This window comes from Bufo gargarizans, chromosome 6, assembly GCF_014858855.1.
Source record: "Bufo gargarizans isolate SCDJY-AF-19 chromosome 6, ASM1485885v1, whole genome shotgun sequence".
Taxonomy (NCBI): domain Eukaryota; kingdom Metazoa; phylum Chordata; class Amphibia; order Anura; family Bufonidae; genus Bufo; species Bufo gargarizans.
In genome coordinates this window covers 234,590,289-234,607,664 of record NC_058085.1, presented here as the reverse complement: position 1 = coordinate 234,607,664, position 17,376 = coordinate 234,590,289, and the positions used below count along the sequence as shown (strand labels likewise).

Here is a 17,376-nt window from a genome sequence, read left to right as displayed (position 1 = left end):
CACACCCTGATCTAGACCAACAAAAACTTTTTACATTTCAAATACATGATACCACTCAAGGGAAATTTTGGGTGTCTAAAGAGGTTAAAGCTCCTTCCACATTCAGAACATGTACACTGCTGCTTTGGAAAAAGTGGATAGATCCAGCGAGTAAAATCAGTAGATTATTTATTCTGTATACAAAATATTAGGTCATATTTGATATTTTTGCCATAGCTCTATTAGTCATCCATTTATTTTTTTATTCATGTCAGGAGGAGCACTCTTTGCATACACATTTGTGCATCACTGAGACAAATACAGCTCCACCTATAAAAGAAAATCTCTTTTTCATGCACTTTAGTCTATGACTAAGACCTTATCAGTCGAAACGCGTCAGTTTTCCACCATGACTGTGTATATATTTTTTTATATGGAATAAAGATTCTACTGATTTTACTCACTGGATCCACTTTTTCGTGAACACACCATTAGGACCCATGCTTGAGAAGGTTAATGAAGGATATACCACCTGAGAGCTGGACTCAGTTATTTCCAGACACTGCTGCTTTACACAGCCAATACACTATTCATTTACCTTTGTCTCAGAGGAATCCTCCCTGCATCCTACTAGGAGATCCACCATATTTTGTGTCACATCTACTGGTCCTTGACTGCTTTGGTGCAAATGACCGAGATTTGATTTGCCTGGGTAGAAAAATTGCAAAAATTTTTTACGAGTACCTAGAAAAGGGTGGCGGTCATGAAAAATGGGGCAGTTGCTACAGTAATGGCATGGTACGAGGATGCCATTAATTGTCTAAATTCATAAATTAAAGGGGTTGGCTCATCATGGACAATGGGGGCATATCGCTAGGATATGCCCCCATTGTCTTATAGGTGCGGGTCCCACCGCTGGGACCCGCACCTATAACGAGAACAGAGGCCCGCAAGTGAAGGAGGGCGCACTGCATTCATTTTCTATAGGACCGGCGAAAATAGTCGAGCATTGGTTCGGATAATTCCGTTGGCCCCATAGAAATGAATGGGAGTGAGGGGCCGCTCATGCGCGGTATGCTCCCATTCACTTCTATGAGGAGCCGGCTTGGTGGTGGCTGGACCAGAGTCCTCCAGCCACCACCTTGCAGGGCTCCATTCTCTATATAGGTACAGGTCCCAATGGTGAGACCCGCACTTGTAAGACAATGGGGGCATATCCTAGAGATATTCCCCCATTGTCTATGATGAGACAACCCCTTTAAAGGGGTTGTGCAGCTAGTACATATTGATGACCTATCTTTAGGATAGGTAGTAATCAGTATCTGATCAGTGGGGGGCTGAATCCCGGCACCCCCATCGATCAGCTGTTTGAAGTGGAGACAGCACTCGTACAAGCACTGCTTCCTCTTCATGATTATACTGCGCATAATCTCGGAAATATTCAAATGACTGGAACAAGCACTGAGTTGGTGCCAGGAAGTGAAACCCCACTAATCAGCTATCGATGACCTATCCTGGGGGTCCAACACTATAATCCTATTCACAGCACCATTTTTCAGCTGAGGGTTCGTTCTTAGAAACACTTATCATTACTGTGTGGCCAAGTCAATGTCCTACACGTACATAAGGACCTCACTGCCGTGTGAAAAATTGTCCGTACGTAGCTGCTTCTACACAGATGATTTTCAATGTGTGAATACAAAGTAATTGTACATTTTTTATTTTTATATAACATATATGCAAGTCACTTTTCATTGATGAAATTATAACAATTATTACAATTTTTTAAAATAATTTTATTAATAAATTACTTGTTTCCGTGTTTAGTTGATCACACTCCCGAATAACAATACCATATCCTGTGTGGCACTATGACACAGTCTGTTTTTAGGGCACAAGTAGTGCATAGGGGTCCCTCAGTCCTGACTGTGTCAATAGGAAACACAGTGACACAATTGAAGGGGCAAGTCTCCTATGATTATGCTGCAGTCACTCTTGACTGGAGCAATCAAAAGGATTTAAAGAGTGCTAGCAGGATCAACCCCATTAAACCCGACATTCTGTCCGGTAGGGTTGATCCTGCAGATTAAGGAGTTACCTGTCTTGTGAAAATCGGTTGCAGGGTTGAGGGGTTTAGGGCGCTGCAGGGCAGGTCCTAGCCCCTTGGTACACCTCAGCTTCTCAGCGCTGGTCATGCTCCTCAGTGCACTGAAATCTTAAATTGCATAAAGAATAAAAGTTTTGCCAGGAATGCCACAACCGTTTTCAAAGGACAAGTATGATTTTAATCAGCTAGATCAACTCTTCATCCTGCTGACAGGTTCTCTTTAAATGGCCAGAACCGAGGCTCCTCCAATCTTGGCTGTTAGAGCAGAAGGTAAACAGTGATTAGTCAATCACCAGTTCTGGGGCAGTTTAAAATACAATACTGATGAATAGTCATTAAGGGCTTAAGGTTCCTTTATTAATGTACCTAAGACTAGTCCACCCAACACTTTCCTGCAGCTTTGTTTTTCTAGGAATTTAGCTGAAAACCCCCCACAGATGACATAACCACTGTTTACCTGAAGTTATATCTGTAGGGATTTCCTCCTCTTTACATTGAGCTTCATCTCCCTGAGAGATATTCTTGTCTCGTGAGTCTGTTTGATTGGATTGATCTGTGATACACATAGAAACATAGCAACTTAATAAATTATCTGAGGAGGAGCAGGTTATATGGTTATATAAAGTTTGTGTGGTCCTAAGAGTGAAATACACCAGAACAATGTGTTTCGGACAATGGTTGTGGAGCCACTGGGCCAACTATGCCACTGTGATGTTGGGTTAGACCGGAGGGTGTTATCCTGGCGGTCCACTGGTTTTCCTTCTTTAACCTCTATACAGGGATCTGAGCTTCGCTGCAGGGGAGCCACCAGGCACTACCTCTTGGAATAGTCGTAGTAGTTGGCAGCTGAAACACTGGATCAGAACCACAAGTGCAAGGCATTGAAAGCAAAAGTAAGATCATAGCAAGAACCAGACAAAGAACTGGCAGGATACAAGCGAATCCAATGCAAAGTACGGACAGAAACAGGCTGTGGATAAACAGGAAGAGAACATGCTAAAAACTTCAGGACACAGTTCAGACCTAGCAGAAACATGTGTAGATACTTAGGAAGATGGAACAGGCACATCAAGATATAGAAACTTGGCAAGGCCAAACAGACAAGAACTAGAACTAGAAAATATAGTGGCAAACAGAACTAAGACCATGCACAAAGAACATGGCAAAAAGAACAAGGACAGAATGCAGACCACACAGGGAACAGACTCAAGAGAACTGGATAACAGACAAGACTGCCGACAGACAAACAGTGAACAGATCCAAAAGGAATCAGAGGAACAGACCTCACAGAATCCAGACAGAATGTGCGAAGATACAACAAAATCTGAGATTGCACAGCCAGGGAATAGGACACACAACAGGCAGACTTAAACTTCTGCTAACTGCTGATTGGGATGAGTACCAGGAGTCAGACCCCTGGTAATCTGATACTGAACACCTATCTTAAGGACAGGTCACAAATATTGATCTCCCAGAAAACCCCTTTAATTTTTAGGTCTTTCTCTACAGGGACAGTCCAACATTCCCATATAGGGAGTCAGTCGTCAGTTTTGGCCATGCTACAATGCTGCCAGCACTAGGTAGGGACTGTGCTCTCTGCATAGATCTGCTTCACAGTCCCTCCCTGGTCTCCTGGTTGAATGTAACAGATGTCAGTCAGCGCAGAGGGCAGGGGCTGTAAAACAGCTCTATGCAGAAAACATTTCACAGTGCCCAGTCCAGGGGCAAAACCAAAACAAGCCAGAATAAAACTTCACACTACTCCTGTTTGTTCTACTCTTGCAGGCCATACCTGTTGCTGGGAGCAATGTAGTATGGTCAAAACTGCTCCCTTTAATCAAGAAGTACTAGCAATACAGATGCTATCCTACAGCGGTATCTCACCTGCACATATAGCCATAGGGATTTCTTCCTCCTTGCACTTCAGTGTAGCCCATACATGTATGTTGTCTTCTTCAGTACTGGTCATCGGTTCATCTTTTCCATATTCATCCTAGAGGACACAGAATATTTTAAGTGCTGGTGGCATGCACTGGTCTGTGTTGTCAGCAATTCTGTTCATATAGATGGTTACAGGCTTCAGGGTTTCTTCTTAATAAATTATTTAAAATAGCCACCAGCAACCTGTCCTAGAGATGCTGAGGAAGGTGAGGCTGCGGGACCTCACTACACTGCTCTACAATACTGTAGACGGTAATGATGCAATCCTGCCTCTGATATACCATGATGGTTGAGCAGCCTGACAGGAAAACTTACAAAGTAGTGTGTACTGGGACATCATCACTCACCCCTAGGCAGTTATGCAAGTGGAGGCAACTCACCTGCTCACATTCTAGGCCATTTTAACAATCATGTTAAAATTGGAAGAAAAAAAATCCCCAAAATGTCACTTTTTTAGGCTAGTTTGAAAGGTATTTGGGAATATATTTATGATAAAGTAATATTTACATTTTCTTAATTCCTGGAGAACCCCTTTAACCTGTTACGGACACAGGGCGTACCTGTACGCCCTGATGTCCTGGTACTTAAGGACACAGGGTGTACAGGTACGTCCTGTGTAGTTCCGATCACCGCTGTGCTTTTACTTATCCAAACCATTCTGTGATTATTCTCTTGCGATACATTGTACTTCATGATAGTGAAAGAATTTTGTCGATATAATTCGCCTTTATTAAAAAATACTAAATTTACAGAAAATTTTGCAATTTTCAAAATTAGAATTTCTCTGCTTTTAAGTGATATATCATATGAGAATTATTACCTTACATTCCCCATACATGGATCTTATAAGTCTTACATTTTTAAGAAAATTTCCAAAACCCATTTTCCGTTATGAAGTCACTTTGTGGGGCTTACACAATGGAAACCACCCTTAAATTACCCCCATTGTAGAAACTACACACCTCAAGTAATTCAAAACTGATTTTTACAAACTTTGTTAACCATTTGGGTGTCCCACAAGAATTAAAGGAAAAAGGAGATTACATTGTAAAATTTCACATTTTTGGCAGATTTTCCATTTTAAAAACTTTTCTCCTGTAACACATAATAAGATAGTATATAAGGACGAAAAAAGACATTTGTCCATCCAGTTCAGCCTGTTATCCTGAAAGTTGATCCAGAGGAAGGCAAAAAAAAAATGTGAGGTAGAAGCCAATTTTCCCCACTTAAGGAGAAAAATATTCCTTCTTGACTTCAAATCAGAATAAATCCCTGGATCAACGACCCATCTCTAGTAGCTATAGCCTGTAATATTATTACACTCCAGAAATACATCCAGGCCCCTCTTGAACTCTTTTAGTGAATTCACCATCACCACCTCCTCAGGCAGAGAGTTCCATAGTCTCACTGCTCTTACCGTAAAGAATCCTCTTCTATGTTTGTGTACAAACCTTCTTTCCTCCAGACGCAGAGGATGTCCCCTCGTCACAGTCACAGTCCTGGGGATAAATAGATGATGGGAAAGCTCTTTGTACTGACCCCTGATATATTTATACATAGTTATTAGATCTACCCTCAGTCATCTTTTTTCTAAAGTGAATAACCCTAATTTTGATGATCTTTCAGGGTACTCTTGTCCCCCCATTCCAGTTATTACTTTAGTTGCCCTCCTCTGAACCCTTCTCCAGCTCTGCTATGTCTGCCTTGTTCACAGGAGCCCAGAACTTGTACACAGTACTCCATGTGTGGTCTGACTAGCGATTTGTAAAGTGGTAGGACTATGTTCTCATCATGGGCGTCTATGTCCCTTTTGATGCAACCCATTATCTTATTGGCCTTGGCAGCAGCTGCCTGACACTGGTTTTTACAGCTTAGTTTGCTGTTCACTAAAATTCCTAGGTCCTTTTCCATGTCAGTGTTACCCAGTGTTTTACCATTTAGTATGTACGGGTGACTTGCATTATTCCTTCCCATGTGCATAACCTTACATATGTCAGTGTTCAACCTCATCTGCCACTTATCTGCCCAAGCCTCCAATCTATCCAGATCCATCTGTAGCAGTATACTGTCCTCTTCCTTGTCAATTACTTTAAACAGTTTAGTGTAATCCACCCAAAAATATTTTTTTTTGTGCAAGTCTTCTACAAGATGATTAATATATTGAAGAGAATAGGGCCCAATACTGAACCCTGAGGTACCCCACTAACAATAGTGACCCAATTTGAGTGTGTACCATTAATAACCACCCTCTGTTTTCTATCAGACATTTTCTACCTAGTCCAAGCATTCTCATTTTATATACTAACCTTTTATGTGGTACAGTGTCAAATGCTTTGGAAAAGTCCAGATATACAACTTTCTATACAAACATCTATTGATTCGTCGCTGTCAAGTCTAAAACTTACCTTCTCATAGAAACTGATTAAATTAGGGTTAACAGCCAAATAAAACTCATATTAAATAAATTTTATGTAAACTGCAGAATCAGGGTAATAAACACCTTATTTGTGATCGTAAACTGCAGTATGGGCACCCAGCAGGGCGCAGAAGGAGGGCAGATTTCACTGGGATAATTTTAAGTTGCCATATGACATTTAAAGACCCCTGATGTACCCCTAGAGTAGAAACTCCAAAAAAGTGACCCCATTTTGGAAATTTTACGATAAGGTGACACTTTTATTGGTACTATTTTGTGGTATATATGACTTTTGATTGCTCTATATTACTCTTTTTATGATGCAAGGTAACCAAAAAAATGGCTGTTCTGGCACAGTTTTTATTTTTTGTTCATTATGGTGTTCATCTGACAGGTTAGATCAAGTGCTATTTTTATAGAGCATGTTGTTATGGAGGCAACAATATCAGATATGTCTACTTTTATTTTGTTTCAGTTTTACATAATAAAGCATTTTTGGGAAAAAAATCATGTTTTTGCGTCTCCTTTTTCAGAAAGCCATATTATATTTATTTTTCAGGCAATTATCTTATGTAGGGGTTCAGTTTTTGCGGCATGAAGTCACTTTTGATTGGTACTATTTTGGGGTACATAATACTTTTTGATCATTTGGTATTACACTTTTTGTGATATATGGTGACAAAAAAAATGAGATTTTGTGAAACTCACCTGTAAAATCTGTTTCTCGCTTGATTCATTGGGGGACACAGACCATGGGTATAGCTGCTTGCTGCCACTAGGAGGCAACACTAGGCTGAAAACTGTTAGCTCCTCCTCTGCTAGCTATACCCCCTCCGGCCAGGAGAGAGCCTTCAGTTTGTGCAAAAGCAGTAGGAGAAGCAGAAGGAAAAAACAACATTAACCAACTCCACGGTCAACGGACCCAAACAGGGTGGGTGCTGTGTCCCCCAATGATTCAAGCGAGAAACAGATTTTACAGGTGAGCTTTTCACAAAATCTCGTTTTCTCGCTTATATCATTGGGGACACAGACCATGGGGCGTCCTAAAGCAGTCCCTGGGGAGGGAACACAAAACAGAGTGAAGAAGGTAGAGACCCTCCTGACATCCATCACACTGCAGCCTGCAAGATCAGGCAGCCCAGAGGGGCATCTGCAGAAGCGAGAGTGTGAACCCTATAAAACTTTGTAAAAGTGTGGAGGGAAGACCAGGTCGCGGCTTTACACAACTGAGCCGCCGACACCCAGTGGAATTGAGCCCAGGAGGGTCCAAGTGCCCTGGTAGAGTGGGCCGTGATCCCCGGAGGGGGCGTCCTGTCCCGAACGCGGTAACATTCCAAAATATTGGAGTGAATCCACCGGGAGATCGTCACCTTTGAAGCTGCCAAACCCTTCTTAGAACCCTCCGGAAGGACGTACAAGGCGTCCGTGCGCCGAAAGGGAGCCACGGCCGAAAGGTAAATCCACAGATCCCGCACCACATCTAGACGGTGTAACGGCACCTCTCTCGGATGGGAGGGCCCAGGGCAAAAGGAAGAGACAGGACGGAGGACCACCTTGTTCTGATGAAAGACCAGGAATGGTTCACGGCATGACAGAGCTGCCAACTCTGAAACCCTGCATATGGATGTGATGGCCACCATGAAGGCCACTTTCCAGGACAGCAGGCGGAGGGAAGCCTCCCGCAAGGGTTCGAAAGGAGAAGCTTGCAGAACCCCCAATACCAAGTTGAGATCCCACGGGGGACGATAAGGCGGAGCGGAGTGCGCAGCGCCCTGAAGGAAGGTCCTAACAGGACCCAGTCCCGCCAAGGATAACTGAAAGAAAATGGAAAGGCCCGGAAACCACCTAATATACCAGAGTCCACAGAAAATCTATTACTAAACGAGATAGACGAGGCGGCAAATCATAATGAGGTGGTTATTATGGGGGACTTCAACTACCCAGATATAGACTGGGAAACTGAAACTTGTATATCTCATAAAGGAAACAGGTTCTTGGCAATAACCAAAGACAATTACCTCTCCCAACTGGTTCAGGACCCGACTAGAGGGACGGCCATACTGGACTTAGTATTAACCAATAGGCCAGACAGAACAACAGACGTGCAGGTTGGGGGACACCTGGGAAATAGTGACCACAAAGTAATAACCTTCCAATTATCATTCAAAAGAGCGTTTCTACAGGGAGGAACAAAAATACCAAACTTCAAAAAAGCTAAATTTAGCCAACTAAGAGAGGCCATAGGCCAAACTAACTGGGACAAAGTCCTCAAAAATAAAAATACAGCCACAAAATGGGATATCTTTAAAAACATCCTAAAATCTCATTGTAAGAGGTACATACCGTATGGTAATAAAAGGTTAAGGAACAAAAAGAAACCAATGTGGATAAATAGAACTGTAAAGAAAGCAATAAATGACAAAAAGAAAGCATATCATTCACTGAAACAGGAGGGGAGCACGGAAGCACTGAAAAACTATAAGGAAAAAAATAGAACATGTAAAAAACAAATAAAAGCGGCCAAACTAGAGACCGAGAGATTAATTGCCAAAGAGAGTAAAACTAACCCTAAAATGTTCTTCAATTATATAAATGTTAAAAAGTATAAATCTGAAGGTGTCGGCCCTCTAAAGAGTAATGAGGGGGAAGTCGCAGAGAGCGATGAGGAGAAAGCAAAGCTGTTAAATATTTTTTTCTCCAATGTATTCACTGAGGAAAATAAATTGTCAGATGACATGCAGAATGCAAAAATAAATTCCCCATTAAAAGTGTCCTGTCTGACCCAGGAAGAAGTACATCAGCGACTTAAAAAGATTAAAATAGACAAATCGCCAGGACCGGATGACATACACCCCCGTATCCTAAAGGAATTAAGTAATGTCATAGCCAGACCCTTATTTCTGATATTTGAAGACTCTATACTGACAGGGAATGTCCCACAGGATTGGCGCATGGCATATGTGGTGCCAATATTCAAAAAGGGGCCAAAAACAGAGCCTGGAAACTATAGGCCGGTAAGTTTAACATCTGTTGTGGGTAAACTGTTTGAAGGTTTTCTGAGAGATGCTATATTAGAGCATCTCAACAGAAATAAGCAAATAACGCCATATCAGCATGGCTTCGTGAGGGATCGGTCATGTCAGACTAATTTAATCAGTTTCTATGAGGAGGTAAGTTCTAGACTTGACAGCGGCGAATCAATGGATGTCGTATATCTGGACTTCTCCGAAGCATTTGACACTGTACCAATAAAAGGTTAGTATATAAAATGAGAATGCTCGGACTGGGAGAAAACATCTGTATGTGGGTAAGTAACTGGCTCAGTGATAGAAAACAGAGGGTGGTTATTAACGGTACACACTCAGATTGGGTCACTGTCACTAGTGGGGTACCTCAGGGGTCAGTATTGGGCCCTATTCTCTTCAATATATTTATTAATGATCTTGTAGAAGGCTTGCATAGTAAAGTATCAATTTTCGCAGATGACACTAAACTATGTAAAGTAATTTACACTGATGAGGACAGTATACTACTACAGAGGGATCTGGATAGACTGGAGGCTTGGGCAGATAAGTGGCAGATGGGGTTTAACACTGATAAATGTAAAGTTATGCACATGGGAAGGAAAAATGCAAGTCACCCGTACATACTAAATGGTAAAACACTCGGTAACACTGACATGGAAAAGGATCTAGGAATTTTAATAAACAGCAAACTAAGCTGCAAAAACCAGTGTCAGGCAGCTGCTGCCAAGGCCAACAAGATAATGGGTTGCATCAGAAGGGGCATAGATTCCCGTGATAAGAACATAGTCCTACCACTTTACAAATCGCTAGTCAGACCACACATGGAGTACTGTGTACAGTTCTGGGCTCCTGTAAACAAGGCAGACATAGCAGAGCTGGAGAAGGTCCAGAGGAGGGCATCTAAAGTAATAACTGGAATGGGGCAACTACAGTACCCTGAAAGATTATCAAAATTAGGGTTATTCACTTTAGAAAAAAGACGACTGAGGGGAGATCTAATTAATATGTATAAATATATCAGGGGTCAGTACAGAGATCTATCCCATCAGCTATTTATCCCCAGGACTGTGACTGTGACGAGGGGACATCCTCTGCGTCTGGAGGAAAGAAGGTTTGTACACAAACATAGAAAAGGATTCTTTACGGTAAGAGCAGTGAGACTATGGAACTCTCTGCCTGAGGAGGTTGTGATGGTGAGTACAATAAAGGAATTCAAGAGGGCCCTGGACGTATTTCTGGAGCTTAATAATATTACAGGCTATAGCTACTAGAGAGGGGTCTTCCTCTGGATCAACTTGCGGGATAACAGGCCGAACTGGATGGACAAATGTCTTTTTTCGGCCTTATGTACTATGTTACTATGTTACCTGGCCCTTCAAGGAGCTGAGCGCCATGCCCAATTCCAGCAGCGAGCGAGATCTGGGAGATATGTCCCGCTCCTCACAGAAACGAAGGAATGACTTCCAAGTTCTATAATATATCCTGGAAGAAGTAGGTTTCCTAGCCCGAATGAGCGTCCGAACCACCGCATCGGAAAAACCCTGCTGCTTCAAAAGGAAGGTCTTAAGAGCCACGCCGTCAAACAAAGAGTATCTAAACTCAAGTGGAAGACGGGCCCTTGCGACAGAAGATCGGGTCTGAGAGGAAGACGGTACGGAAAGTCCCCTAGTAGGAGGACAAGATCCGAGTACCTTTCCCAGCGCGGCCATTCCAGGGCGATCAGCAGGGTCTGAACGCCCTCCTACTTGATCCTGCGGAGGATCCGAGGCAGGAGGGACAACGGCGGAAAGACATAGAGGAATGTGAACCCGTCCCACGGCGCCACGAGCATCCACTCTGCAAGCTGCAGGATCCCTTGCGCCGGCGAAGTAGCACGGAAGCTTGGGATTGAGGCCGGAGGCATCAGATTCACGTCCAGCCGTTCCGAGTGATGACAGAGAGCGTCGAATACTTCCGGATGGAGAGACCATTCCCTGGGGTCTATCGTCGTCCGGCTCAGGAAATCTGCCGTCCAATTGACCACACCGGGAATGTGGACCGCCGACAGGGCAGGAACATGGGTCTCCGCCCACCTGAGAATCCCTGCCGCCTCCGACATGATGTTCGAGCTGCGAGTGTCCCCCTGATGGTTGACATATGCCACCGCCGTGGCATTGTCCGAATGGACTTGTACATGAAGGTCCCGCAGGAGGGGAGGCCAATGGCGCAGAGAGAGGAAAATTGCACGAAGCTCGAGGACATTGATGGACAGTCTGGACTCCGACGGAGACCATACACCCTGGGCAGTCCGAGTCTCGAAGACTCCTCCCCAACCCTGAAGACTGGCGTCGGTCGTAATGACCGTCCATCGGAAGGAAAGACTTCCCCATCTCCAGGTGAGTTGGGGAGAGCCACCAATGGAGGTCTGACCGAACTTGTTGAGGAAGGGGAAATCGACAATCCAAGGACTCCTGGGACTTGTCCCAGGTCGAGAGGATCGCTTGCTTAAAAGACTGGGTGTGAAATTGAGCGACTGGTACCGCCTCGAACGAGGCTACCATTAGGCCCAACACCAGCATACAAGTCCGGATGCAGACGGTGCGCTGCTGAAGCAAGCGGAGCACCGTGCTGCGAAGGTCCTTCACCTTGTCCGCTGGAAGACGCACCCGAGCTGCCCCGGAGTCCAGAATCATACAGAGGAACCGAATCCGAGAGGACAGGACCAGGGAGGATTTCCGAAGGTTCACAAGCCACCCAAAGCGGGAGAGTGTGTCCAAGATGATATGCAGACTCTCCTCGCACTGCTGGAACGACAATGTTTTCATGAGAATGTCGTCCAGGTACGGAATCAAGGTGATGCACCTGGAGTGAAGAAGGCCCATAAGCGGGCCGAGCACCTTGGTAAACACCCTCTGCGCAGTTGCCAGACCAAATGGCAGGGCGAAGAACTGGTAGTGGTCCGAGTGGACAGCAAAGCGCAAAAACCGCTGGTGGGCGATCGCAATGGGTACGTGCAGGTAGGCGTCCTGGATATCCACGGAAGTTAACCATTCCCCTTGTGCCAAGGAAGCTATCACGGAGCGAAGAGACTCCATGCGAAAACGGCGCACTCAAAGGTAACGGTTTAACCTCTTGAGGTCTAACACCGGGCAGACCGCTCCCTCCTTCTTGGGCACAATGAAGAGGTTAGAGTAAAAACCGGAAAAACGCTCCCTCGCCGGATTGGGGGAGATTACTCCCCCGACCAGCAGATCTTGAACCGCTTGAAAGAAGGCTCCCGCAGGAGAAGGCTCTCTGGGGGGACGGGACAGAAAAAAACTGTTTGGAGGCATGGTTTTGAACTCCAACTTGTAGCCCGAAGTGACTACCTCGAGTGCCCAGGCGTCTGAGATGTGGGCCTGCCAAACCTCGTGAAAATGAAGGAACCGACCCCCCACCCAGGAAGGTGGAGGCGCACCTTCATGCAGGGGATTGCTTGCCAGAGAAAGAGCGCTGAGGCTGCGCTCGGGAACGCCAGGCGGGCTGTGGCTTGAATGAAGGCTTCCGCTGCTGCTCCTGGGTGGGCTGGACGTGGTCGGAAAGAACGCTTGGGTTTGGGCTGTAGAAGATGGGTGCTTTTGCCACCTGTGGCCTCAGAGATAATTTCGTCAAGTTTGGGCCCAAAAAGACGAGAACCAGCGAAGGGAAGGGAGAGAAGAGAACACTTGGAGGAAGAATCGGCCTGCCAGGCCTTTAATCAGAGTTCCCGTCGAATGGAGACTGCAAAGGCGGAGGACCGCGCGACCATGGAACCCGTATCCAGGGCCGCCTCACAAAGGTACTTCCCCGCCTGGGATATCTGGGCCGCCAGAGCCTGGAGGTCTGTGTGGGAAAGGTCCGAATCTAAATCTTGATGTAAGCGCAGGGCCCATTCGAAAACCGCCTTAGCCACCCACGCTGAAGCGAAAATGGGACGGAGTGCCGAACCGGTGGCAGAAAAAAACTTTGCCAGCGATTCGACCCTTCGGTCCACGTGGTCCTGCAGAGAGGAGCCGTCCGCAACCGGAATAGTGGTATTGGCGAGCCACCGGCGGGCATACCTTTGAAGGGGAAGACCACTTACCCACCCAATCCAGGGGGAACGGATAAAGGAGATCCAGCCGCATGGCTGTTACCATGCTTTAGGACGGAAAAATCGTCATGTATCGGGAACGACTTGGGAGCCTGTTTGCTACGCAGGAAAGAAACGTCCTGGGCCCGCCTCTTGAGGCTGAAAGGTGTCCCGGATTGCAGAAACCAGACTGTCCACTAAGGCGGCCATCTGGGATGAGCGGTCCGGATCCAGAACTGTGTCCGACTTGGCGAGTTCTCCTTCTGACGAATGGTCTCCAACCAACGAGCACGCCTTGGACAGCGAACTGGGGGGAGGAGGAGGAGAAGGCGATGCATCCGAGGAGGAGGGGCGTTCCTGCCGGGGACGCTTGCTGGGTTGCCTGCTCCTGGATGGTGCGCCCTGGGAGAGAGCAGGTTGTGAAGGTGACGATGTCTCCACCAAGATGTCTCCACCAAGTGACCCATTAAGGAAAGGGTGGATTGGGAGATCTTAGACAGGTCAGTCACCGCCCGGGACAGGGTTTTGGCCCATTCCAGTTCCATACTTCCAGCAGAAGGGTGCACGTCATATATATATATATATATGTACACTGATCTTGTGTGGCGCCTCCCCTTCTTAGGCCCGCACGTTCGGCCGCCGCTTCATGGCCGAACTGGTGCCGGAGGCTGTCACCACGTTAGTGGGACAGCGGAACCTCAGCAAATGTATTAATTTAGGCAGTTGTGATAGCTCCTGATGACTCCTTTCAGAAGAAACGCGTCGAGCATATAGCATATATATCCTGCTTTGTTTCTCTCTTACCTGATTGCTATTTTGGTGGAATCCCTATACGTGCGTTTAGCGGTTGACCAACAACAATCAGGTTAAGTGAAACTCCCATTACTCCAATGCGGCAATAGCAATGGTGGCAGTTACCCTATAACATTACACTGTATCCACCCCGCTGGTTCATGACCTATCTATTCAAGTCCTCTGTATACAGCGGAGGCTAGTTTTGCCGCCATTAGGGAGTTTTAATAGGGATTTGATAAGGTTTTCCTTTCCTTCCTTAGAAGGTTTTTTAGTGCATACCTAATAAAATTTCAGTTTTAGCGTCTTCTTCCCTATCCGCGATTACATTTTGCTATTAGACATTATAATCGTTCTCACCAATCATCTGTGAAAATGATATTTTTATAGAGCAGGTTGTTACGGACGCTCAGATACCTAATATGTGTGCTTTTTTATTTTGTTTCTATTTTTTTACAATTTTATGTCTCTTTTTATGGGGAAGGGGCTTTTTTTAAATTGAAATTTAAAAAAAAAAATTATTGTTAAAAACACTTATTTCACTTTTATTATTTTTTATTTTTGTGCCACTATGGGACTTCAACATTTCAGGGTCTGATCCCTGTTTCAATACAGCTGTATTGTGCTGTATTGAACTGTCAGTGCCTTACACTGTAAGATACTGACAGTTGCCTAGGAGACCCAGCCTGGGGCTTGCAGTCCCGATGCCTGTGCAACCACGGGGACCCGATGGGGATGTACAAGCTGTCGCAAACCCCCTGTATGCTGCAGTCAGTGTGGGTTAATCCGCCGGCATCAGTGTTTTCACCGATGCTGGCGGATACAGCAGGGGCCTGGCTGTCAGTATCAGCCGGGCCCATACTGCCAGGGGTGTAGCTATAGGGGGTGCAGAGGTAGCAGAACACCCTTGTGCCACATAAGACACTGGCATTATAGAAAGTACATACTGGTCAATTTACAACTTTGGCTGGAGGGAAGGGGTTAGGTTAGGAATTTAGCATGAGGGGGGTGCCCTTTGAATGTTTGCCTCAGGCAGCAGGAAGGATATGTGCTCCCTTGCCCCTTGCCAACAAGCACTGAGGGACGGGGGACCAAGCTGAACTCTTGCACCAGGGCCCATGAGCTTTTAGCTACGCCCCTGCATGCTGCTGATCGCGGTAGCGCATATGGGGCAGCCGGTTGACCCTAGGACATGAATGCTCGTCCTAAGGCGCTAAGTACCGGCCAGTTCGACAAGCTGTTAAAGGGGTTGTCCCACTTCATTAAATCGGTTTATCCTAATTTATTGTCCCCCAGTGAACATTTCTTCCTATATATGTGTTTAAAAAAAAACTTTCCTTCACCCTAAAACAGCTTATATTACTATCCTTTGTTTACTAGGATCTCCCCTGGATACGGCCGCTTTTCGCCGGCCGCATCCTTTTGCCGCGCCTGCGCACTACAGTGGAGTAAATTTATCGTCCGCCCTCTCCACTACATGAACGTGCACGACCGCGCATGCGCAGTATATCCGCCGCGTCTTGGATAAAGCTGCGCATGCGCGGGCGTCACAACAGTTCGGGCGAGTCAGCGGAGTGAGCGGACGGACGTCGGAGGAACAGGATACTGTAAGTATAATATCTGCTGAACCACTAATCGACCAACGATAATTGAATATTCTGCAATAAAGGGGTTTCATAGGAAATTCCATGGGGGCATTTTTATGTACACTGGGGGGGCAAATGTATTCTATCTATGGACACTGGGGGCAACTATATTATATTTATGCAAACTGGGGGCAACTATATTATATATTTGGACATTGGGGGCAACTATATTATATGTATGGACACTGGGGGCAACTATATGAATTTTATGCAGACTGGGGGCCACTATATTATATCTATGGACACTGGGGGCAACTGTATGAATTTTATGCAGACTGGGGGCAACTATATTATATGTATGGACACTGGGGGCAACTATATGAATTTTATGCAGACTGGGGGCAACTATATTATATCTATGGACACTGGGGGCAACTATATTATATGAATGGACATTGGGGGCAACTATATGAATTTTATGCAGACTGGGGGCAACTATATTATATCTATGGACACTGGGGGCAACTATATGAATTTTATGCAGACTGGGGGCAACTATATTATATCTATGGACACTGGGGGCAACTATATTATATGAATGGACACTGGGGGCAACTATATTATATGTATGGACACTGGGGGCAACTATATTATATCTATGGACACTGGGGGCAACTATATGAATTTTATGCAGACTGGGGGCAACTATATTATATCTATGGACACTGGGGGCAACTATATTATATGAATGGACACTGGGGGCAACTATATTATATGAATGGACACTGGGGGCAACTATATGAATTTTATGCAGACTGGGGGCAACTATATTATATCTATGGACAGCAGGGATAACAGGGATATGTAGCAGAGCTAGGTCTGCGCTGGTACATTCTCAGTGATCGGTGAGGTGGGTATTATCAATATATGGCATATAAAGAATGGTGGAGAGATATTACAGGTGTAGGACTGAGATAACAGGGATATGTAGCAGAGCTAGGTATGCGCAGGTACATTCTCAGTGATCGGTGAGGTGGGGATTATCAATATATGTCATATAAAGAATGGTGGAGAGATAGTACAGGTGTAGGACTGACATAAAATGGATATGTAGCAGAGCTAGGTATGCGCTGGTACATTCTCAGTGATTGGTGAGGTGGGGATTATCAATATATGTCATATAAAGAATGGTGGAGAGATATTACAGGTGTAGGACTGAGATAACAGGGATATGTAGCAGAGCTAGGTATGTGCTGGTACATTCTCAGTGATTGGTGAGGTGGGGATTATCAATATATGGCATATAAAGAATGGTGGAGAGATATTACAGGTGTAGGACTGAGATAACGGGGATATGTAGCAGAGCTAGGTATGCGCTGGTACATTCTCAGTGATCGGTGAGGTGGGGATTATCAATATATGGCATATAAAGAATGGTGGAGAGATATTACAGGTGTAGG

The 17,376-nt window shown here is 45.2% G+C and overlaps 1 protein-coding gene across 2 annotated transcripts in view; it reads right to left on the bottom strand.

The window, feature by feature from the left end:
- Positions 1-17,376, bottom strand: part of LOC122939807 (zinc finger protein 287-like) — a 48,858-nt gene that overhangs the window by 13,243 nt on the left and 18,239 nt on the right. The window contains exons 4-7 of one of the 2 annotated variants that reach the window (XM_044295971.1): positions 5,479-5,526; positions 3,971-4,079; positions 2,544-2,639; positions 578-687 (exon numbers count right to left, since the gene is read on the bottom strand). In XM_044295971.1, the coding sequence (XP_044151906.1) occupies positions 578-687; positions 2,544-2,639; positions 3,971-4,079; positions 5,479-5,526 (363 nt within the window). The remainder of the gene's footprint in view (positions 1-577; positions 688-2,543; positions 2,640-3,970; positions 4,080-5,478; positions 5,527-17,376) is intronic. The other variant, XM_044295972.1, reaches the window with a different exon arrangement.